This window comes from Aspergillus bombycis, assembly GCF_001792695.1.
Source record: "Aspergillus bombycis strain NRRL26010 chromosome Unknown contig00022, whole genome shotgun sequence".
Classification (NCBI taxonomy): domain Eukaryota; kingdom Fungi; phylum Ascomycota; class Eurotiomycetes; order Eurotiales; family Aspergillaceae; genus Aspergillus; species Aspergillus bombycis.
Genome location: NW_019170024.1, coordinates 184,083 through 206,707, shown reverse-complemented (window position 1 = coordinate 206,707; position 22,625 = coordinate 184,083). Strand labels below are relative to the sequence as shown.

Below are 22,625 nucleotides of genomic sequence, written 5' to 3'. Positions count from 1 at the left end.
TCAATCTAACTTCCCGAAAAGTGAAGCATGTGGATCTTTCGAAGCAGATAGACCCAGTCAACAACCACCACTGTTGAAGTTGACATTGCTCGTCAGGCAGAATGTGGAAGCGATCTATGCTTCTATCTCCTTTCACAGAGGCCACTCTGCTCCAGGGTGGTCGCTGTCTCAGCTGCCAATTCCGCAATGCAGCTGCCACTTCAACTATTCGACTAAAGCCGGCGCTGCGCTACTACTCCAGCAGCAGCAACAATGATAAAGCAGCAAAGACGGCTGTACCCAATCCAACAGCGTACAATAAAGTCCAATTTAAGCAGAATCCATCCCCGTCATCGTCTTCTTCTGCGGCCCCCGACCCCGGCGACGATGACTTCGTTCCTCCGACTCTTGACCGTCCAATTGGCTCGGTGATTCCTCCGCAAGAGGGACAGAACACCGGTATTGATTCGCGATCGCTCCGGCAAAGACGAGACGATTTTGTCAATTATGATAGACATCTGGAGCGTCGCAAAGAACTGTATGGACATTTCTAGCCTTCCCAAGTAGTCTATACCCAGTTACTGATCCGATATGTATGCAATAACAGAACAAGACAAGTCGCAAAGCCATACTTCCGAGAATGGTCGAACCTCCGCCACCACGAAGGAAAGACCTTCTACTCCGGTCCCCGGTTATTCAAACGAGACAAGGCGCTTTACTTCCCCAACATGCACGGTACCACACTCGCATCGCCCAAGGAACCACAGGATACCACCTCGCAGCTTCGGGGCAGAATTTCCGTCGTGAATCTTTTCTCCAGTGTTTGGGCAGAGACGCAGGTTGCGACTTTCACGGGCCCCGAACAGAATCCGGGCCTCCATGAGGCGCTCAAGAGTGGTGGCGATATAGTTCAGAAGGTGGATATTAACCTGGAAGAGAATGCCCTCAAGGCATGGCTGGTCCGCAGGTTCATGTGGCGGATGCGGAATAAGTTACCTGAACAGCAACATAGGCGCTATTTCCTGGTTCGCAGAGGTGTCACAGAGGGGGTTAAGGAGTCTATCGGGATGATGAACAGCAAGGTTGGATACGTTTATCTCTTGGATGAAAACTGTCGCATTCGGTGGGCGGGAAGCGGTTCCGCGGAGGAACATGAGCTCGAGGCACTTAACAACGGAATTCGCAAACTGATCCAAGAGATGAAGGTCAGTATGGAGTCTGAGTTACCGGCCGCAGAGTGGGAAAGAAAGAACCAAACTGCGTCGGCAGCTCAAAAGCCCCGGGTTGTCATGAGACCTTGAAGAGCATAAATAGTCGTCATGTATATACATATGTATCATATTACGGATTACCCCATTCACTGTCACCGTGCTCGACCACAACCCATTGTATGACATAGATCATCAATAAGTATGATTTGGATCGCCCCTGTACATCAAGCAAATCATGCAAGAAACCAAACCTCAGGACCCACAAATTAACATTTCCTGTATAGCAGAAGCGAGAAGTGCCCAATCCCATAACGCCCTCATACTATAGGCAGCAGTATAATAGATGACAAAGAAACCAGAAAATCACACCGCTAAAGTAGAGATCTGACACCAAGCTGAAGCGGACGTAGCATGCACTTATCGGAACCAAAGCAGCATCAGAAAGCAAAACCCGATAAAGGCCCCCAAGATAAGCGCATCTCGCCTCCGCTTCGACCCAATCTTCCCGATCAACGCATTCATCCCGGGCACCTGACTAGCAGCTCCAACAATGCGCCGATTAATACTGGCCAACGTCTCGCGCTGCAGCCCGAAGTTCTCGTTGATGGCATATGCTTGACTCAATACGCCGTCTATCACGTTGTGGCTTTGGTCGATCCGACCCCGCTCCTCGAGCATGTAGTCGGCTTCGGCGGCAGCGGGATTCGACGCCCGATAGGCATCGATGTCGGAGCGGACATTGGTGAGTAGATTTGCGCGGTCGCGGGATTCTGCAATGGCGGCAGTGAGACGTTGGAGTTCGCGGCGGTGGTCTTGGAGGATTTCACGATGGCGGGCGAGGTTGTTCTGTTTCAGGGCGGAGGAGGTCAAGGTAGCTTCGGAGTCGAGGAGACGGGCGAGTTGAGAGACGAGAGCCTGACGCTGGGGCGGGAGTTAGTGTGACATTCTGTCGGGAAAAGGGATGACCTATTTGAGAGTGTACCTTTTCGAGCAATCCTTTTAGTTGTGATTCCAGTCGGAGTTCTTCTTCAGTTGGGTCTCGGGGGAGGGTTGTCATCGACGCATATTGGGAGTAGGAGTGGAATAGGCTTTCAGTCTATAAGAGATATGAGTTAGCATGTTGCTCTATATTCACTGGTACGATTTTCAGGGCTCCTCTGGGTTTATTCATCCCGTACCTGGGTTTCGAGAGAGCGGGCTTGCTGCCGGAGCTGAGCCCACCCGGTACCTGTTGAGGCCGCCATGGAGAGTGGGTATGGAAGTATATGAGGTTAAGGTCAAGATAAGGGTGCTAGTATCTCAAATGGATCAATGAACAGAGAGGTCGAGTACTATGATTCCCCTTATCAGGCTAAGAAGATCTTCACCCCAAGAAAACCCCCGACTAAAAGCACCGTGAGTATTAAGTTGACCGACCAGCGGGAAACGAAACGCAAGGCAATCGCCCAAAAGCATCCGCGGCTCCCATCACCGAGTCCGGTAAGGCGGAGGCGGAGGCGGCGTCATCACAAGCACCAGCCACAGTTGTATCACGTGCCCGCTTACGGCGGCGCACCACACGCAAGAAAAAAATAACCCTAGTCCCACAACGAACATCCCAAATTGACCCGGTCCATCTTCAATCCTCTCGTCGACAACCGCACGACACGACAATACCGCCCACCATGGTATGTTGCGCTGCGCCAGGATGATAACGATGCTGGTGAATTTTTCGCGTTCGAATTAATGGTTGCTAACGGTTTCGTCGATAGTCTTCCAAGGTCAAGGCTGGTCAGCTCTGGGGAAAGAACAAGGATGATCTCACCAAGCAGCTGGAGGAGCTGAAGCAGGAGCTCAGCCAGCTCCGCGTCCAGAAGATCACTGGCGGTGCCTCGTCGAAGACCCAGAGAATGTGCGTTTGAAATTGCTTTTCCTTTTCGAAATCCCTGTTTACACCTGGTTACGCCAATACCCAAAAGAATATGTGCGCTAGATGGAAGAGGGGGAAAGGAGACGAAAGGTCTACATATACTGTGAAAAGAGGAGGAACTGCAACGACCGCGCAAATTTTTCTTTTACTTGCACAACCACAAGGGAAAACGGAAGCAGACCAGAAAATGCTGATTGAGAATCTGTTACAGCCACGACGTCCGCAAGTCGATTGCTCGTGTCCACACCGTCATCAACGCCAACCAGCGCGCTCAGCTCCGCTTGTTCTACAAGAACAAGAAGTACATCCCTCTCGATCTCCGCCCCAAGCTTACCCGTGCTCTCCGTCGCCGCCTTACCAAGAACGAGGCTTCCCTCAAGACTGAGAGACAGAAGAAGCGCGAGGTCCACTTCCCTCAGCGCAAGTTCGCTGTTAAGGTATGAGGCAGTCATCTTCCCGACGAGATTACGCTCGCAGCTGGGAGGCCCATTCTCTTCGGAAAAGTGAACCAGTGCTGATCGGTTATTCGAATAGGCTTAAATGAAGTCGGGTCGTGTCTGGATTTAGATGGAGTTCCGGGAACGTCGTTATAAAGATGACGGGTTGGACCACCTTGTGTGGGTCGGTTGCACCAAAAACGTCTTTTAAAAGAAATTGATTATGTATCTTAGAAAAAAGATGCAAGTCGATATTAAATGAAGGCTTTACTTGACATGACAATGATAATGCACGACTTCCGACCGTGATGTGACGAGTTCCTTAGCATCCAACAATCCAATTCCTTAGGGGCGATGGCTCGAGAAGGGGCTCTTTCCTGTTCGATACTCGTTTCCATCCAGTACCATCTGTGCTTAATAGGAATCCTATGGCGGTGTTGTGAGGAACAAATTCAGACAGATGAATGTTTTTGGTCCAGGATTCTGCGCTATCGTCGTATTCATACACAACCACGTAGACCCCAGATCTCTATTAGACTGGTCCTTATACCCCCAGATAACAACACACCTAATCGAGGTATCACAATTTTTTTCCCCTTATTTTTTCAAATTTTTTACAATTATCCCTAGCCTAAGAACTAGAACAACCTTAGGACCACGGATGGTTCGTCTAGCGGTGGAAGTCCGACTCCAGAGTCCATCCTCCTCCACAGATACAATACCGCACATAGCCCAATTTGTACATCATGCGAGACGATAGCTGTGGGCGTGGCGGGTACGCACCGCACATAATCTCGCAACAACGGACGCATCGTCTGCGCACCTGGCTGGGATTGTGCTTTCCGCTTTGAGCCTCGTCCGAGCCCGCAGATGTCGGGCTTCTGAAAGGAATCTTCTTGATGATATCCACGTCCCGGGTCCTCCGATACAACTCTGCACGTGGGTCGGACCCAAGGCCGAGCCAACTGTAGTCACCTATATAGATAGCCATGCGATCGATCTCAGGCTTAAGCGTGGGGACCGTCTGTCGGAGAATAGTAGAGACTGCTGTAACAAGAACAGGGGGGATACGGCCGTTGACTAAGAGTTCCTTTTCAGGCCCTGGCCGTTCGTTGTCACCAAAGCCCGCTCCAACATAGACATGTCGCACGGTCGAGTCCACCCCAGCAAGCAATTTCTCATAAACGTCAATTCGCACAGGCGATGTTTCTAGAGTTTGATAAATCTCGGCATAGTAGACGCCAGCATCGCCCGTCAGAGGTGCAGTAGCATAGCCGGCCTGAATTCCTCGCAAGCCGCGGCAGATGAAGCGCAGGAAGGCTCGGGACATACTAGAGAGGAGGATGATCAGGGGTAGAGAATTTATGGTTTTCACTGTCACGAACATATCAGTATAAATGCCATGGCTCTGGGTTGAGGTTCACAATCAACGGCTAATATACTGACATTTTTGGGCAAAAGCCTCCTGGTCGGAAAGCAAGCTCTCTAGATCATCTGCGAGGTCAAGAAGATCGTTCAAAACATAATGTAACAAGTCTAGAGCCCATTTCGTATTTCCAAGTAAAATACGTATAGCATCTGCATCAGTCAGAGAGAGTTCTGTACATTTCCCGCCTGCCACGATCTTACCTGCATCGGGTGGTTCTGCCTGTACACCTCCTTTAAGATACTGGAGGAACAGCGCATATAGGACAGAAGCATGACGAAGCTGAAGAATTGTCCACGGTACATTAGATGCAAAGTTCCGCGATTTGTATTTATCAATGAACCCCAGCGCGGCTTGTACGCTGAGGCATTTTGGTAAATACTGATGGCTCATCAATTTATCATTTTCCTGTGTATAGTTGCAGTTGACTCCTAGAGCGCGGTAAACTTCATTGATGAAAGATATTTGCGCATCTTGCCAAACGGTTAGCTCTGGAATCCAGTCGAGCGCAGGGAAGTGAACTGACCAGGTGACGCTTGCCGTTTCAAAATTAACAAAATATCATCGGTATTAAACTCGCTTCCGCATCCGCGGCAGAATGCCAATGTCAAGGAGGCAATAGCAGCAGAGAATTTATCTTGATTGACGTCAGATATGACTATAGACCTCCAGGGGAAACAGCACATACTTTCATCGTAAAGTCCATTTTCCGCGCCATACGAGTGTTCCATCACCCGTAGCTGCGCCTGCCCTTCTCCATCCAGCGTGACAGCGTTACAGCCACTGGGGGAGAAGCTGATGTGTAGACCTGCTATAGAAAAAGTCAACAGTCATCCCATTGTAATATCTTAAGGGGAATTCACCTGCAGAGTCAGGAGGATAATGGAATCCTGCATGGGCTAAGCTACTCAGTGTATTCGTATCATCAGTTCCATTCAAGACGGCCATCGTCTTTGGATCATAGAAAGTGACCGAACTATCGTCGTACGTGACAGCTAGTACGTTTCCATGCTCCGTCTGCTCTATCGTAGTGACATATCTGTCGCAATACATGTCGTCCAGTCGCCGTAGCACGGACTTTGGCTAATCGGCAATCAGCAAGGCTCTCCAGCAGTCAACCTTGAGTCACGTACTTTTATTTGAGCATTGTTCTTCTTTGAGTTTACCTCGTCAAATTTTGGGTGAAGCACCTGTGGAGCAGACTCTAATTGCCATCGGACAATGACACTGGAGGGGCTCTGTTGCTGTGAGTGATCAGGGGTAGCGTGAGGGGGGATCGAGAAAACAGCAATTATCCATGGATTTGTAGTCATCCCAGCAGAATTGTCATGTGCGGCGAGGACTATATCCAGGCGGGTGAGGCAATATAGTGGGTTGGTAGAGGGTGACAATTCATCGCCGGTTGCTTCCCCATTGCGGCTTGCACTTGGTATAATACAAGGAGCCTCAACTTTAGAATGCATGAAGCGAAAACTTGGAACTGGGAATTGATTTGGTGCCTGCTTCAACTGGCTCGGATCCCATTGTGCAGGAGTCCAGTTAATCTGCACTCGATAGAAGTAGATCTTTTGGCATGCAGAGTGAGTAGCGATGAGAATTCCATTCTGAGTGGCCACTATGGCCGCATGAGTAAGAAGTCGGTCGGAGTAGCTCGCATTCTTTAGTTCTGCAGAGATTTCTGCCCATTTGTTGTCGGGATTCTGGTACAAGAGCCTGATGATGCCGGATCTGGTTACACATAGCAAAGCGGCTTTTCCAGCTGGGTGAAAGGGGCCTATTGGGCGGCGTCGAAATGGCGAATACGCCCGGCGCCCTTGCACCATGGCTGCTACATTGAAAGCATGGACCTTTGAGGGAGTTGAGCGCCATATCAAACATGAAAGAACGAAGAACGTGAGCACTCACGGAACGTTGAATATTCAGCCACATCATGCCGACAATCTGAGCTCCATCATCGATTGAATCAAAAGTCGCCTGACGTTGCCCAGCTAGACTGTTAAGAGAAATCGCAATATTATAGATCGAAACTCGTCCAGACGAGTCAACCACGGCTAATTCAGATCCAATTTCATTCCAGCATAAGTGGACAAGCGGCTGGCCCCCATGGGCCTCTGCCACTGGGTGCAATGGAGTGTCATCACTCAGCACCCACTTCCCATCAGATGGTCGGCATTCCAGGTGACGAAGATTCACTCTCAGTGTATCTTGAGAGATATAGGCAATGCAGCCCTGTTTAGACCAAGCAATCTTCCTACATTTAGTAAGTTTCTGTACAAACCAAAGGGGTCGCTATACAGAGATAGGTATATGACGTACTGACAGCACCCCAAGAGTCGCATCTCATCTAGGCGCTGAGCAAGACCTTTGGTGGAGTTGGAGGTAGGGGCGGTCGCTGGCAAGCCCAGCTCGAGAGAGGCCGACTCGCCAAACAAATCGTCAACATTGATGGCGTCGTCCATAATCATTGGCATGATGTCGGGAATCGCATATATTATTCATGAAAGAGAAAGGTGTAGTCTGTAACTTCCCGAGAATATCTTAGATCGATCGTCCGGTCGATATCATAGTAGTAAGAGTGTCTGTTCCTGGGAGATGGATGTCGGCGCCCGCAGCAATACTAAGAACAGACCACGCCAAACGGAGGTCTAAACGAACAGCAAGCCTAACTCAATTGGAACCAACCGGACAAGTGCGCATCCACATCCTGCGGCTTCTTTACACTTTCCTCAACCAAGATTCTCATTCATTCCTGCTCTCGCTCAATCTTCATCGAGAACACTTTCAATTCCATGTGGAGTCAACGGCTGGCTTAGTCACCATCACGTGGGGGTCCTGTGATCACGGTATCCGGGTCAACCAGATGAACCAATCATCGCAGTCCCCACCGACCCCCGAGCCCTACTTCTATACCTCCCCGCCGGACCACCGATCTTCCCATGAGAACCATATGCTGACACACAACTGCCAGTGACGGCTGTTCCTTACTGGGGGTTACCGATTGGATGGAGCATAAAGGGGCTGAGATGTAGCAAGTGCAAAAAATACACGATCGATCCTTACAATGTGCCGGAAACAGATCCCAAGTGGAAGCGGGGGAGAACGGCATCTCCGTTTGATACCATAATTCAATTCCGCTCTAGACGATGCAATGTTGGATAGTGATTCATATCTGATGGTTTTGCAATGTAGACATTTCCCGGTGTAGCCGTCTGCCAAAGAAAACCGCGACGAGGCCCTGGACGGGAGTGGGCATACTTAGCAATACATCGCAATCCGAATGGGTCACTCGAAGGCTTTCATGAGCGAATAAGAGCAGCGACTCCTTTAGTACGTGGAAATGGGCCCAATTCCGTGGAATTGCGTGTCCTCACGTCCGGGATATTATCGGTAGAGCTGCATCAATCTAAGGGGGGTCAGGAGCTGGAGACATGTCACCCCGTCGTTGGGTTGGGCACACGCTGCCCTGCATCGGACGGACAACTAAGCACGGGAGATACCAAATCGGACTGCCAAAAATTATGGAAAGCCACACACCCGACAGGATAGGTGCTATAGAAGTATTGCTCTATTCAGAACCTCGAACCTTCGAGGAGCTGCAGTTCATGGCAGGTTCGACGTGGGAATGGACCAATCAGCGGCTCCTCTGCGGCGAAAGGTTCTAGAAGGCTAAACCTGATTGCTCTTAGTGGTCTTTGCATGTTGAACTTCGCGCTAAATTTGTTAGCAGATTTGTTAGTTCACCTTGGAGGTCAAGACATAAACAAGAGGGCAGAAGGGATCTGGCGGACTGCTTCATAAACCGGGTTTCCTCTCATATCGGATACAGTACCAGTAGAGCAACGATTGCAGCATTCCTCTCAACATACCTCTCGTTGCCAGTCTTGACGTCTGTCAATCTGGACGTTCGTTAGGGTTTCCCACTGGTCATCCACGATCGTTGCGATTGCGTTTCCATCCCGTGGGTCAGTCAAAATAAACACAACATCGGCACCAAGCGAGAGAGCAGAGTTGAACCAGAGAACTACGACCTCCGTACGCCGTGTGTGCCATTCTTATCCTTCCTTTTCCCTTTCCCTTTCCCTTTCCCTTTCACCCGCCCTGACCTCATGATTTTCCCTTTCCCCCCTTCGATCGGTTCTTAGTCACTCTTACGGTTGCATTCATTCAACCCACTTCTCTCCTCCACCCCATCCGTCGACGTGTTTCTGGTCTTCGTCGTCCGCTTGTTCTTCTCCCCTTACCTCCGACTACCAGACAAGGGAGTCTCTTAAATCTAGAAAAGGACCAGAGACGAACAAAAAAAAAAAGAAAAGAAAAGAAAAGAAGAAAGTGCAAAAGGGAAGAGAAGAAAAAAGGATTCTCTCAAGGAAAGGTTCCATTTGGGGGTTTCCACCAACCAATTGATGTTCCAATTCTGGTGGTCTCTTTTCTCCATGATTTTCATTCTGGGTAGCAATTAGCAGCAATTCTTTGTGGTGAAAAGCTCTGCTGCTGCTGGTCTCCTCAATTTTCTCCTCTTTCTCTCCTCCAACACGAACACCTCAGCCTTTCCCGTTCAACCACCACCTCGTCGTCGTCGTCGTCGTCTTCTCCCCTTTCTCCTCCTCCTCCTCCCACCCCGTGTGATTCTCTACTCTTTTCCCTGTAATTCTCACGGATAATTTCCACCACGCCATGGACGATGGTTTCTCCGACGTATCCGAGCTGAGCTCGCCGCCAGCTTCACCGACACCACCGCCGGGGTTCTATCCCTCGCCGCCTCCGTCGCAGGAAGCAGACGAGTCCAGCGGCACCCGCAGCCAAGACCGAGACGACTTGCCGCCCGCAAGAAAAAAGCGTCGGGTCGCCGCCCCCAAGGAACGCCAAACACAACGTCTCGATCTCTCCAGCGCCGCCGGACTGTCCTATACTGAACAGCGGGCGCAGATCGATCTGCTAACCAAAACCATTCGGCGGCACCGCAAAATTGTCGTCATCGCTGGAGCGGGCATCTCCACCTCGGCCGGCAGTATGCATTCCCCTCTTCCCTGTCTACAACGCGTCTCGCCGCTAATCACATCTCTTCCTGCCACATAGTTCCCGACTTCCGCTCCACAGATGGGCTCTTTAAATCTCTACAGAAAAAACACAACCTCAAAGCCTCGGGGAAACTCCTCTTCGATGCTGCCGTCTATCAAGATGAAACACTAACCGCCTCCTTCCAAGACATGGTGCGGTCGCTGTCCGAAGAGGCTGCCAAGACCTCCCCCACGGCTTTTCACCACATGCTGGCTCGCATCAGCCAAGAAAATCGTCTGACCCGCCTGTATACCCAGAACATCGATGGCATTGAGACATCCATGCCTCCCTTGGCCACTCAGATCCCATTGAATGTGAAGGCCCCTTGGCCGCGCACTATCCAGCTGCACGGAAGCCTGGAGAAGATGGTGTGCCAGAAATGTCGTCATCTCGGTGACTTCGATGGCGCCATGTTCGACCGTCCAGATGCGCCGGAATGTCCAGAGTGCGCCAGGAACAACCAATTCCGCATCGAGACGGGGCAGCGCAGCCATGGCATCGGTAAAATGCGGCCCCGAATCGTGCTGTACAATGAACACAATCCGGATGAGGATGCCATTACGTCGGTCATGAATGCCGATGTACGCTCGCGCCCGGATGCGCTGATCGTGGTGGGCACGAGTCTAAAGATTCCCGGCGTGCGGCGCCTGGTGAAGAGTCTTTGTTCCGTGATCCGGAGTCGCCGAAACGGAGTGACCATGTGGATCAACAATGAACCTCCGGCCGGCAAAGAGTTTGAAGATTGTTGGGACTTGATGGTCAAGGGGGACTGCGAGGAAGTGGCGCGGCTGGCCGCCCTAAAACGGTGGGATGACCACTCCGAGAATGTGTTCGACGAATGTAATGCATCTGAGGTGGAGCGCGCGAAGCACGATCATGGAGTGTCCATTGTCATTGAAACGCCGAAGAAGAAGCAAAAGACTCAAACGGGCTTCCTCACGCCGTCCTCCAGTCACGACGAGGAGGCTTCCCAATTGCCAAAGAAGGGCCCGGCCCGATCTCGGTCCAATCCCGCCAGTCGCGGGCGCAGCTCCAGGAAGTGCTCAAAGCGTCAAAGACCGCAGAGCCCAAGAAGCCAGCTGCAAAGAAAAGTGCGCCTCGCAAGAAGACCAAGAAAGACGAGCCAGCGAAGAATTCCCGGATTACTACCTTCAGCAAGGTTACCAAGGCGCAGAAGGCCGCGACCGACACGGAAAAAGTGGTCAAGCTGGAGAAAGAGGAAACCAAGCCAATGCACCCACTGCCCCCGGGCGCAGCTCGCAACAATGGGCCAATGTTTCCTCAGCTGGCTCAGAAGGGAGAAGAGACCCCCCAACGCAGCAGTCGTTGGCGCCAACCGGACACAATCTCCCCCAAATCGGTTCCGAATGGAATGAGCCAGTTGTTAAATCAGCCGGCCGCATGACTGCATGACACTTGTCGCATGTCCTTTTTAGTCTATCTTCTTCTATTCTTCGCCATCGTTCTTTTTTTTCTGTTGAATTTGCCTTAGGACCGTCAGTTGAACTGTCAAGATACCAGGATAGACTATGCATGTTGCAATGGCGTTTTGTGGGAAATGGGCATTGAAGAGAAACAGCAGGAAGCAAGGACCCCCGCTGCTTCCACTGGGATGCTGTACGATGAATGGTAGTTCAGACGATACACGTCTGCCTCTGTATAATTTATGGGATGATGATCATGTATCTGGTCCTTCGGGTCGGCGTTTGGGTTGGTGTCGGTCGTGGAGTTTGGTATACATTGTCGCATTATCTATCACATTCATATCATACGCTTGGAAATGAATCTGGCATTCTTGCGCATCTCAATAATAGATATCGACCCGTGCATAGAACGTAGAACAATCTATCAATTAGCAATAAAACCATACCCGCTACAGCGGAATCAACCCAACCCCAAATCCCCCCTCAACTGTGACGACGGCCCAGCATCGTCATCACTATCCGACTCATCTCCAGCAGCATCCGGGTCCATAAGCCGTTTCGCTTTCGGGTCACGATCCAAGTCCTCCACCCGATCGATATCCTCTTCCTCACCCGGCTCCTCCTCTTCTTCCTCCTCTTCTTCGCCCTCGTCTTCCTCCTCGGCCTCTGACTCGTGCTCATGCTCATCCACCTGCTCCGCCTCATCCTGCGTCTCATCGCCATCATCCCCTTCCTCCGGCCGACTAGAAGCAGTCTCCTCCCCCTCAATCCTCTTCACCCTCTTCACCCCCCTGGAAGAACCACCACCCTCCGAAGCAGAACTCCCCTTCACGCCTTCCGCAGCAGTTGCCTCAGCATCCCCCTTCTTCGCCTTCCTCTTTCCAGCCTTCAACTCCGTAAACGCATCCAACTCCTTCTCCAGCCTCGACCGGAACCCCTCAAACTCCAATTCCGAAATCGCGCTAAAGACATCCGACGGCGCAACTGTCCGCTTCAGAGTCGCTTCATTGGCACTATAAGAAAACCCGGTATTTAGCATGAAACATACCCACAAACCACACTATCCCTTCATCATCCAACACAAAAAGAAAAGAGAGAAGAAGGGAAGGAGGGGGAGTAGTACTGCGAAGAGAGGTACGACACAAACACCGTCGCCGCTTTCTGAATGGCGAGGACAGCATCCTTCTGGATGGAGGTGTTAGGCGGGAGGACCGATTTCGCAAGCCGAAGAGTGAGGGAGCGGGGGAGGAGGTAGTCCTATTTATTTTACATTTCGTATTAGTTTCTCATTTCATAGCTATCGGACACAAATCCATTCACGCAAACGATATCCAACATCGTAAAAGAACGAAAACCAGGCAAGCAGAGGGGGGAAGGAAAAACACTAAAAGAATCATCACGAACCTCAATACTAACACCCCCCTCAGCCCTAGCCTTGAGTTGTTGCTCTGTCGCTTGGATCGGTTGCGTTTGTGTCGGCGGCGATTGCGTCTGGGCTTGTGGTGAGGATGCTGGGTCTTCGGCGGTTTCGCCCGTGGATTTTCGGGGTGGCATTGTTGGTATCGTCTTTCTTTTTTACTTCCTCTTCTTTTCAATATTGGTGTTTGGGTTCGGTGGGCGGAGTGCGTTTATGGTTCTTTTGTTGTACTGGGGGGTGGAGATGGCATCGGGTGATGTTGCTGCTTCTTTTTTTCTAGTCCCCGTAGGTATGGTTCCAGGATATCGATTTAGGGCAAATCGATAATTGTCCTTGTTCGTTGGTTCCTGGAATCAAGGGAAGAATTGAGACGAAAGGGAAAAAAACGCGACGCGATGCGGAGGCGCGTGGAGAGCGGTGGCAATTCATTTGATTTATCAAAAATCTTATCAATTGGTGGGTTTGCAATACATACATACGTTCTTTTTTTTTCGGTTTTTTTAACTTGCGGGGGTTACTTAGTACACGGTACTGGGATATGTATGGTATTCATGGTACTTAGGGTTTGGTGCTTATCTGGCATTGAATTGGACTGGGAGTGATTGGTATGATTTATTTATTGGGGTTTTTGTTTGGTTGTATGTGTTTTTATATACTTGTTGGGTAAGTTTGTATCTGTAGTTGTGTTTCTAGTGGGGTGTTGATGGGCAAGTGAAGATATATATTCGGGTTGGATTTAGGGGGCGGACATGTCAGAAAAGCATCGCACCTGAAAGATGACAATTGGATATGGATTTGTTGTATATGGGTTCTAGTACGGTACTATCTATTTTCGTCCCCTATTTTCTGATTCATACGTTCCCTTGTCATACTGCGTTGTCGAGCAATATCCCATCTACAGGACTCCGTGAAGGGATACTCTGTATAACCATTTCATAACTTGATATTGACATTGAAGAACATCATTCTACCGTCTTAAGAACAAAAAACCAGGCAACGCCTTTTTTGGTATCCATGTATCCATAGCAGACAAGAATAAATAAACCAGATTATTCCGCCATCTCCTCAACAGCGCCGTCACCCCACAGACCCTCGATCTTGAACTCCTTGGCCCATTCAGTGACAACCTGTTTCGTATCCACGCCCGACGCAACAGCCGCAGGAGCCGAAGCCCCATCGGTCGCGGCGACAACTGGCAGCACAGGGGCATCGACCCATCCCTGGATCCGTCCGTCCCTCCAGTCGTTGATCACGGTCATGGCTGCGGCCTCGATGTTGGGCACACCGTGCTTACCCAGACGACCGCGCTTGCGTGCAACGTGAATCAGGAAGTCATGAGTCTGGTCGCCAGCGTTGAAAAGAGCGGGGATGCCATAGAGTTGCAACAGCTTCGACTTGAGGTCTTCGGAGGCGGAGAGACGCTTGAGAAGCAGGGACACGGCCGGAACTGGGTCCTCGATCTGTTTCGGTGGGATGGCGTTCAAGAGAATGAGACGTGCACGCTCCTCCACCTGCTTCTTCCTGGTCTTCTTCTTCTCTGCGTTCGGGAACACGATACCGGGGGAGTCGATCAGCTTGAGCTTGTTGTCCAGCTTCACCTCCCGCAGGTTAGTGGTGACACCGGCCTCGGCACCGGTAGGGCATGCATTGCTGGAGCCCTTGTTGAGACGGGCCGTGAGGGCATTGATGACAGACGACTTTCCGACGTTGGGGTAACCGATCACACCGACGGAGATGGACCGCTTCAGGTTCTTGCCGTGCGCGTAGGACTTGAGAGCCTTGAAAAGCGTCTCCGATGTACCCTTGACGGTCAACTGCTTGTGGTCGAAGCTGTGAGCGTTGGCGGTGCCATTGGAGGCCTTCAGAGGCAGGGTGGGGAAGTATCGGCGCAAGTGGACCAGCCAGTTCTTCAGCACCGGCGGAGGGATGAGATCGATCTTGTTGAGGATGAGGATCATTCTCTTGTTTCCACCAGCTGCCGCCATAATCTCACGCTCTACATCCTTGGACCGGGTGCCCTCTGGATCACGAGCGTCAAGCACATACAACACAACATCCGCAGCATCAACAACCTGCTTGAACACCTTATCGAATTGCCGCCGAGAGCTCTCCTTGCTGTGAGTCTGTGAAACAAGCTGGGGAGCCGAATCGCCCAGCGCAGCACCACCATCTTCCTCGTCCTCATCCATGCCGTCCATATCCTCATCGTCATCCTCATCCATCTCATCGTCATCATCGCTCTCATGTTGATCATCATACTCTGCCGCTCTCGCGCGCGCAGAGGCAAGTAGCGCAGCCATGGGGTTCGACGAATCATCGGCATCCTCATCCATATCTTCATCGTCGGAGTCACCCTCTAGATCAATATCATTCTCCTCCATCATGTCTTCGGCGCCGTCTCCCTCCTGTTGCGACTCCTTCTGTGCCTTCTTGCGAGCGCGCGCTTCATCACGGATGCGCTCCTGTTCCTCGACCTTCAATCGCTTCCTCTCCTCCAACTCATGGAGAAGCTGAGCTTTGTGAGGGAACAAATTAGGGATACCCGGATCCTTCTTGATCTTTGAGCGCCATTCGGGATTCTGTAAAGGCAGTATTAACCACTGCAACTTTCCTCCAAAATATTTGGAAAGAGGAAAAAGCACATACCTTCTTGGCAAGCTTTCTCTGCTTTCGTTGCTTAGCCGCAGAAGCCTTCTCGATCTTGTGTCGTAACCGGACGGGCGTCCGCTTCGAGTTTTTGCCTTGGGAACGGTCAGTACAAATTCAAGCCTGATCAAAAATGCAATAAAGAAAGTTTACCTAGCTTAACCATCTTGACAAAATTTCACAAACCTCCCCTGAAACAAAAAAAAAAGCACAAACAAGGGTAGAAGGGAGTAATAGAAGTTTTTTCTTCTATCCAACAAGCTCACTGTCCGAACAATTTTGTGCAAACTATTTTACCCACGCTAAGATAACCGGAGTAATATACCACCGATCTCCGATCGTCCCGCGGATTTCCTGCCCGATCCATAAGGAAGGAATTCCAGTTAGGTATCTACTCCGTATTGAGATTTGAGCCATCTATTTTCTTGTGGTTTGGGTCGCCGGATTCTGCGTTTCTTTCGTTGTGGGATAATTTGCTGAGAGACATTTTTCTAGGCATCGCTTTTACTTCTTTCTTTGTTCGCTCATTCTGGTCTCTATTTTTATTAAATATCCTGGTCAATCTATAAGCACAATGACTAAAAGCCAAGGCTCTTTCTCAGCCCCTCCGCAAGTCGTCACTTTTGATGGCCTCCTTTCAGACTTCGACGGAACTATCGTCGATTCGACCGATGGTAAGAACTTAAGGTCTACTTTGATAGAAATATACTGTATTATGACAAAATGCTAAACTTCGGCGTTTCTTCCAGCGATTGTGAAGCACTGGCACAAGTTAGTCTGACCCCGCAGAACTATAGCCACATGGTTCTAACCCCAACAACAGGGTCGGCGAGGAGCTAGGAGTTGACCCTAAGGTTATTTTGGCCACGTCCCATGGACGTCGGAGCATTGATACGCTGCAGCTGTACGACCCGAAGCGGGCGAATTGGGAGTGTAAGTTCATGTCATGGCCCTCGCTCTCGGGGAGTTCTGTATCGGCGAGTGATGATAAGAGGGGTGGCGGGGGGGGAAAGGGAGGAAGCGTATGGACTGATGATCGATTGCTCTAGATGTCAGCTCTATCGAAGGCCGCATTCCCAAAGACTTTGGCTCCGATGCCGTTGAAATCCCCGGCGCTAGATACCTCCTTTCGCAGCTCGACGACGCCGGTGCCTGCTGGGGTGTCGTCACCTCCGGTACGCGTGCGCTGATCGATGGTTGGCTAGGTGTCATGAACCTCACGCATCCAAAAATGCTTGTTGTTGCAGAGGATGTCGAGTTGGGCAAGCCCGACCCGCGGTGCTATCTGCTTGGCCGTGAGCGCCTCGGCCTGGAACATTCGTCATCGCTAGTTGTGCTTGAGGATGCGCCCTCGGGCATTAAGGCAGGCAAGGCTGCGGGATTCAAGGTAATCGCATTGACGACGACCCACTCACTGGCGCAGCTTCAAGAGGCTGGCGCAGACTGGATTGTGGAAGACTTGAGAAGTCTTTCGGTCAAGGGTGTGGTTGATGGACGCATTCAGTTGGAGATTCGGGATGCATATCAATAAAGGGGAGATATGGGATCAATAGACTAAACTGGCCTGGTTTTCCACCTTCGTCTTTCTTTATCCGGTTTTACAATGGGTCCCAGGGTTGTGTAGACATTATTTTCTTTTCTTTTAGTTTCCTTGTACATAGAAGGTTAGAACACATACTCCAAAGTATATAGACAAAGTACGGGACCCGTTCAGGTGATATGACATGTACAAATGTATGTACAAGTAAGGAAGTTGCCTTGCATGGCGCTAATGCTTGGACGGTACGATTCCCGCACAGAATTCGCTCAGCAGCTCCATACCAAACGACGGCTCGAGCACTCCCAATGGAGATGAAACAACGCCAAACGACTGGGGCTGAAACGGTACCAGGCTGGCTGAGTCGAGTCTGGCCGAGATTCTGAGAAGCAAGTACCACTACTACCGACTAAGGAAGGCGAGCGTGGCGAGAAAAGGACGTGATGTAGACGAGGATCCATAAAGGACCCATCGCGAACCTTGAACGATGGCGGTGTGAAGTGGCTCTAATCAGAAAGATGGAGGTTATGGAGCAAGCTCCATCCAGGAGAGCCGTCGGAAAGGTGGCCTAACACCGAGATACACCGAGAGATCTTTGCCGAGGCATCACCGCCTACCTACCCTGCATGACAGATCTTAAAGTCCTGCTCATTCTGGAATCCAGGTGCAATATATCATGGAATAGCTAATGTTTAAGTTAAACGTCCAAGGGTTAGACATCGCTCACCGACAACCTGATGTTCAACCTAGTCTCAACAAGTTCCGATAAGCTCCAAATGTGCAAGAAAAAGAAGACCTATTGCATGCAAAGTGGCCGTCAGACGCAAGTAGGACCCGATCTAAAAAAGAGGGAAAGCTTGGGAAGTATCCTAGATAACGATCAAAATGCGACTCGGGCTAAACAGGGCACAACTGGATTGTGGCAGCAATCCACATCCACATGAGCTGTTCCAGAACAGATTCGAGGGGTGAAATGAAGAACTTTGGGTTGCAGGTCGAGAACGCCATGCCAAACACCTCGTTTACAGAAGAGGGCGATGGAGTTCTGGAAAAAAGACAGGTCAATTCCAGCCGCCCTTCCCTGAGCCTGGAAGCAACAGTGATCGTGATCGGCATAATTCCCGCCGCGTTGTCCATTGGGAACGGACTGGAGCCTACCAGTGCTGCGTACTTGTGGCTTTAGCTTGTTTCTGATACTGTACTCGGAGTACGCAAGGGATAACGACACAGGATAGGAATACCACCGGGATGTGGGTTCCTGGGTCTCCATTCGTTCTCTGCGACTTTTTGGACAAATGTGAACACACCGAGTGAAAACGGGTTATCAATCACGCCAGTAGAGTTTCATGGAGAGAGCCCGTTGAGCAGCATGTAAAGGCGTGTACCTAACCTGTTTGGAAGACGAGAAACCCGCATCGTTCGTATGACTGCGATATGATTTCCTCGAAGTAGTGCAGTGCATCTACCCGTAAAGCATAACATCGCATCTCCTAAGCGGGGGGGAACTATCCCGTGCCAGGCAGCCTAAAAGAAAAAAAAAGGAAAAAGGAAAAAGAAAATAAAACGAGGAAAAGAGAGAGAGAGAGAACAGCAGCGGCCCTGAGCGTTGAGTAGCGTTCGTACGAAGGGACAGAGAGCCAAACCAAAGTAAATCTAGGCGCTGTGGCTTGAGAGTTGGCACCGGGAATGGACCTCATTGGTGCGTGTCAATCGGCACTATTTGACAACTTCTGACAAATTCTCCTCAACTTCATCCGTGCACGACGAGACGACTCGACCAGGAAGTCCTCGGATGCGACGATGGGAAAGCCCTGCAGTAGATCACAAAACCGAAAAAAAAGAAAAGAAAACAAGAAAAAGCAAATACACAGAAAAACAAAAGAAAAAGGGTTCAACTGTGGCTGATATTACGAGCACCGCCACGCAGCTGAAGTCTAGTTTCCTGTGGCTGTGGTGCTGCAAGACGCGTACGGCATACTCCGTCTGCATCTCTATCAGTTTGGTAATCCTTAGTCAACTATCTAAAGTTGACTATGGAATGTACTAACCTGAGTGAGTCTAGTGATTGTGATGATTGTCGCTGTTGCATCATCCGTGAACAATGACCCCATATCATCAGGTAATGGAGATTAAGATTGACGCATGGGAAATCAGCGTGGTAAATCCGACCCAAGGGGATGGAGTCGGATCGTACGTATGTAAGCAAGTTTAGACCAACCTTATCATTTCAAAGGCAGGGATACGATGCTATCGTCGATCACTTATCGGAGTAGTGGTTCTTGACTGTCAGACTTGCTTCAGGGGCATCACAGTTTTGTGCATCCACCGGCTTCCTCAGTTTCCATCCTTGACAGCCACATTGATACGCCGATGTCTTCGGCGAATTTCTTCTAAAGGGGGCCAATATTTGAGATCCCTACATCGGGTGACAACGGCTCGTCACAGAGCCCACCCGTCTGAAAATCACTTGGAAGCGATCCGTGCGGTTGTTTGCGGATCGTCCCAGGGGTCGGGCAAAGGACCTACAGCGAGATCTCTTTTTTTTTTTACCCACAATGCTCGACTCTGAGAATTCCAAGCATCTGGAGAGGCGAGAGAGGATGATACTTGGGGGGAGGGACCACAATGATTGCTAATTGGTCTGGGCTTGGAGTATGACATTTATTTGTCCCGACCCCAGTGCTAGCCATTAACTATAGTATTAGCATAGTGCATTAAATGGATACACAATGGGTCCGTGATACATACCTTCGCTTTGGGTATCTATTGTCTGGGTGTTTATGGAGTACTCTAGAGCTCTCAAGCTCAATTAGGTCCCGCACTACATACACGTGAACGATGGAGATCTTTTTCAGGTGTTCGCATCTATGAACAGCCATGATCCCTGCTCCAGTCGCAAGGGTTTCGGTTAATCACGAGCCATTATGTATGCCTGTGTGTATGTACTGAGTCCCGTAAGACTATGCAATGGTACTTTTGCCTTGGAGTTCAACTTGCTTACCATTACGACCTGAGAACTTTGTAGAAGAGTTCGTTACGCCCCCTTTCTCTCGGTTCCACCAACGCCAACGCCATGTCTGCCATGTCCACTCAACGCCCCCTCTTTCGAGAGCCTGACGAAGATCGTCTGGAAATTTCGGGTACGGTACCGCAGTGCCGGAACTTGCAAATCATAGACGTTGAGTTGCTGTCACACTACGGAGTACTTAGCCGAAGCAAAAAAAAATATGTAGGATGAACGTATCCCCAGGAAAACCGAGGCATGCATTAACCGCTCAGGTAGTGACGGTTGCCGGGTAAATGGAGAAACCAGTGGGAAAAGGGCAGCACATATGATAGCACCGAACCGCTCCGCTCATCTTCCCCCTAGCATGGTCTGGTTTCCCTCCATATGCATGGCAATGGGTTTGGAACTGCTGTTGCGTAACCTCGTGACTTGGCGTGGGCGGTCCGGATTGCATCATGATTAGCGGCTTTTCGGGGAGCATGGGTGATTGACAGAAACCAGGAACCCGGAAATGGCCCCAATGGTGGAGTCCAACTATGAACGCTCCATCTTCTGTGCTTCCAGGCATCTGCCTATGTCAAGACTGAAAAGTAAGGCCCAGTCACGCTTTTCCCATAGGGCTTTGGAAGGAAAATGAAGGAGATAACTGAGTCGCGGGCTTTCATTCGACAATCGAGCAGATCCTTGTGGTGATCGACGGGATCTGTCGACTATTGATTTTAGTGGGTCTTGGCCTGAGTGCTGCCACGCTTTTCCCACTCTTTTTCAGATTTCCCTTAGACCAACTGGATGATTCTCCGTCCCATGAACTCTGTGGGAAACGATGACAGGCGCATCTGGAGATCCGTGCTAACTGTTGCGGGTGTACGTATGCACTCGGTATCCGTACACGAATGAATAAAAAAAACCCTCAGTAGTGTGCTCCGTGCTGTGAGGGCCCCTCCTCAGTACTCCATACTGTCGCCACTGCTCTGCCCAAGTGCTTCGCATTTGAGCTTCCCCTCTTTCGGCTAACCGAAGGAAATCCCCTCCACCTGACCTGGGGTCCTGGGGACGAGGTAGAAAAGAAGAGAAAGCAAAGAAAAACCGGTGATGATGAGTAGGTTTCACGGATGGCTTTTTAAGTCTGTAGCAAACTTGATCTCAACTGCTTATTTTGGGTTTCATATTAGGGGTGGTTTGATGGAGATGCCCCCAGTGAATATACTGCAAACCAAACAAGTAACCTGGTTAATATCGGAGTTTGGCAGAGAGAACCTTGAGAGTCAAGCGGTCCGTCACCGCTAAACCCAACCCAGAACTTACGGACGGGCTCTTCAGCGAATCCGATGACCAGAATCCCACGGATGGACCCCGATGACCCTTGACCCCGTGATTGAATCTTGGCCTCAGGCAAGGCTATCATTGGGCGACATTGCAGGCACACCGATGGATCTCGGGAGACTTCCAGGCGAGCTTCATCTTCGTTTCGACTTGATTGGATGGGGATTGGGAGGATGACCCACTCCCCACGCATACCCAATGCGCCCTCTGACACGATTTCACTCTGGCGATGCAGTGTGGGAGAACTGGGTGGAAAATCATCACACCCTTGTAGGGAGTAGATAGCATGTATACTCCATCATATCAACGGACAACTTCACTATTGGCGACGGTTTGTTTTAGCATTGTTTCGGGGCCCATATCTCTGCTTCACGGGATCTTCCAAATTCCCATATGGGACCCCGCCCCTGGGTAAAGCTAAATTGTTGGTCCCTGGGCTATGACGCTAATGCAGGAACTGACGAAGCTCTTGTTGGTAAATGGAAGTACTTACGGAGTTACCAGTTTCACTTTGAATCATAATTATGGTGACACCCGTGAGATTGGATGCCGACAGTGTCACCACCTGTAGGAGTTACAGTCACTCAAGCTTAAAGTGCTTCAGTTGTGTTCCTTGGCTTCTTTTTTCTTTTTTTTTTTCTGTGTTCTGATTTTCTTTTTCGGCCTTCCCCCCCCCTTTTTAAACTTTGGGTGTGTCGCGGGAAAGATCCCGTACTGAACTTAACCGTCTTCCACCAATTATATCCATTGTACCGGATTACAACTGTACATCTACAAACTCTGACGGGATGACTGGGAACATCGGAAACAACCATGGATGTAGATTCAATGTGAGGAGAGGAAAAGTACGAAGGAAGAAGCCCTATTAGATACCCAACAATGATCAATAGATTCCTAATTTTCTACTGTAAGCTATATGTCCAAGGAATGCGACATGGATAGTGCAGGAAAAAAATATAAAGGAAAAAAAAAGCTAAACTTCACAGGACCATACAGTCAGGATGGCCTGTCGCCGGCATACACGAACATCCAGTAGCTCTGCCTGAGACTCTCGCGGTCACCGCCACAGTGCCACTGCCTAATGAGGGTCTGTAATGAATGCATGTCCAGCGCTACATACTTACATACATATGTTATGTTATGTACCTATGCATGTATGTACTTAACACCATGATGTTCTACTTCGACGATGACAATGGTGATGATTACTGTGTATTTTTATTTACCCATTTTAAGTATTAGTTTTTATTC

At 50.1% G+C, this 22,625-nt stretch overlaps 8 protein-coding genes across 8 annotated transcripts; 4 read left to right on the top strand and 4 right to left on the bottom strand.

Moving 5' to 3' along the window:
• Nucleotides 1–101: 101 nt before the first annotated feature.
• Nucleotides 102–1,280, top strand: ABOM_004220 (mitochondrial ATPase complex subunit ATP10; the record flags this gene model as incomplete). The annotated part of the gene is made up of 2 exons (XM_022531350.1): nt 102–517; nt 587–1,280. The coding sequence occupies 2 exons, from the start codon at nt 102–104 to the stop codon at nt 1,278–1,280; spliced, it is 1,110 nt and encodes a 369-aa protein (XP_022391257.1).
• Nucleotides 1,281–1,607: 327 nt separating this feature from the next.
• ABOM_004219 (putative vesicle transport v-SNARE protein Gos1) lies at nt 1,608–2,434 on the bottom strand (the record flags this gene model as incomplete). The annotated part of the gene is made up of 3 exons (XM_022531349.1): nt 1,608–2,111; nt 2,173–2,286; nt 2,369–2,434. 3 exons carry the CDS (start codon nt 2,432–2,434, stop codon nt 1,608–1,610), a joined length of 684 nt encoding a protein of 227 aa, XP_022391321.1.
• A 420-nt stretch (nt 2,435–2,854) lies between these two features.
• ABOM_004218 (60S ribosomal protein uL29) lies at nt 2,855–3,639 on the top strand (the record flags this gene model as incomplete). Its single annotated transcript, XM_022531348.1, has 4 exons — nt 2,855–2,857; nt 2,942–3,081; nt 3,311–3,536; nt 3,634–3,639. The coding sequence occupies 4 exons, from the start codon at nt 2,855–2,857 to the stop codon at nt 3,637–3,639; spliced, it is 375 nt and encodes a 124-aa protein (XP_022391320.1).
• Nucleotides 3,640–4,206: 567 nt separating this feature from the next.
• Nucleotides 4,207–7,433, bottom strand: ABOM_004217 (mediator of RNA polymerase II transcription subunit 16; the record flags this gene model as incomplete). The annotated part of the gene is made up of 9 exons (XM_022531347.1): nt 4,207–4,910; nt 4,983–5,114; nt 5,166–5,435; nt 5,489–5,599; nt 5,651–5,773; nt 5,826–6,045; nt 6,096–6,809; nt 6,868–7,213; nt 7,279–7,433. The coding sequence occupies 9 exons, from the start codon at nt 7,431–7,433 to the stop codon at nt 4,207–4,209; spliced, it is 2,775 nt and encodes a 924-aa protein (XP_022391319.1).
• Nucleotides 7,434–9,636: 2,203 nt separating this feature from the next.
• On the top strand, nt 9,637–11,425 carry ABOM_004216 (putative SIR2 family histone deacetylase (Hst4); the record flags this gene model as incomplete). Its single annotated transcript, XM_022531346.1, has 3 exons — nt 9,637–9,970; nt 10,039–11,037; nt 11,085–11,425. The coding sequence occupies 3 exons, from the start codon at nt 9,637–9,639 to the stop codon at nt 11,423–11,425; spliced, it is 1,674 nt and encodes a 557-aa protein (XP_022391336.1).
• Nucleotides 11,426–11,904: 479 nt separating this feature from the next.
• On the bottom strand, nt 11,905–12,998 carry cbfA (putative CBF/NF-Y family transcription factor; the record flags this gene model as incomplete). The annotated part of the gene is made up of 3 exons (XM_022531345.1): nt 11,905–12,457; nt 12,568–12,701; nt 12,849–12,998. The coding sequence occupies 3 exons, from the start codon at nt 12,996–12,998 to the stop codon at nt 11,905–11,907; spliced, it is 837 nt and encodes a 278-aa protein (XP_022391338.1).
• Nucleotides 12,999–13,910: 912 nt separating this feature from the next.
• Nucleotides 13,911–15,673, bottom strand: ABOM_004214 (putative GTP binding protein; the record flags this gene model as incomplete). The annotated part of the gene is made up of 3 exons (XM_022531344.1): nt 13,911–15,440; nt 15,508–15,602; nt 15,661–15,673. The coding sequence occupies 3 exons, from the start codon at nt 15,671–15,673 to the stop codon at nt 13,911–13,913; spliced, it is 1,638 nt and encodes a 545-aa protein (XP_022391337.1).
• Nucleotides 15,674–16,081: 408 nt separating this feature from the next.
• On the top strand, nt 16,082–17,038 carry ABOM_004213 (HAD family hydrolase; the record flags this gene model as incomplete). Its single annotated transcript, XM_022531343.1, has 4 exons — nt 16,082–16,181; nt 16,257–16,278; nt 16,331–16,440; nt 16,557–17,038. The coding sequence occupies 4 exons, from the start codon at nt 16,082–16,084 to the stop codon at nt 17,036–17,038; spliced, it is 714 nt and encodes a 237-aa protein (XP_022391340.1).
• Between the last annotated feature and the right edge of the window lie 5,587 nt (nt 17,039–22,625).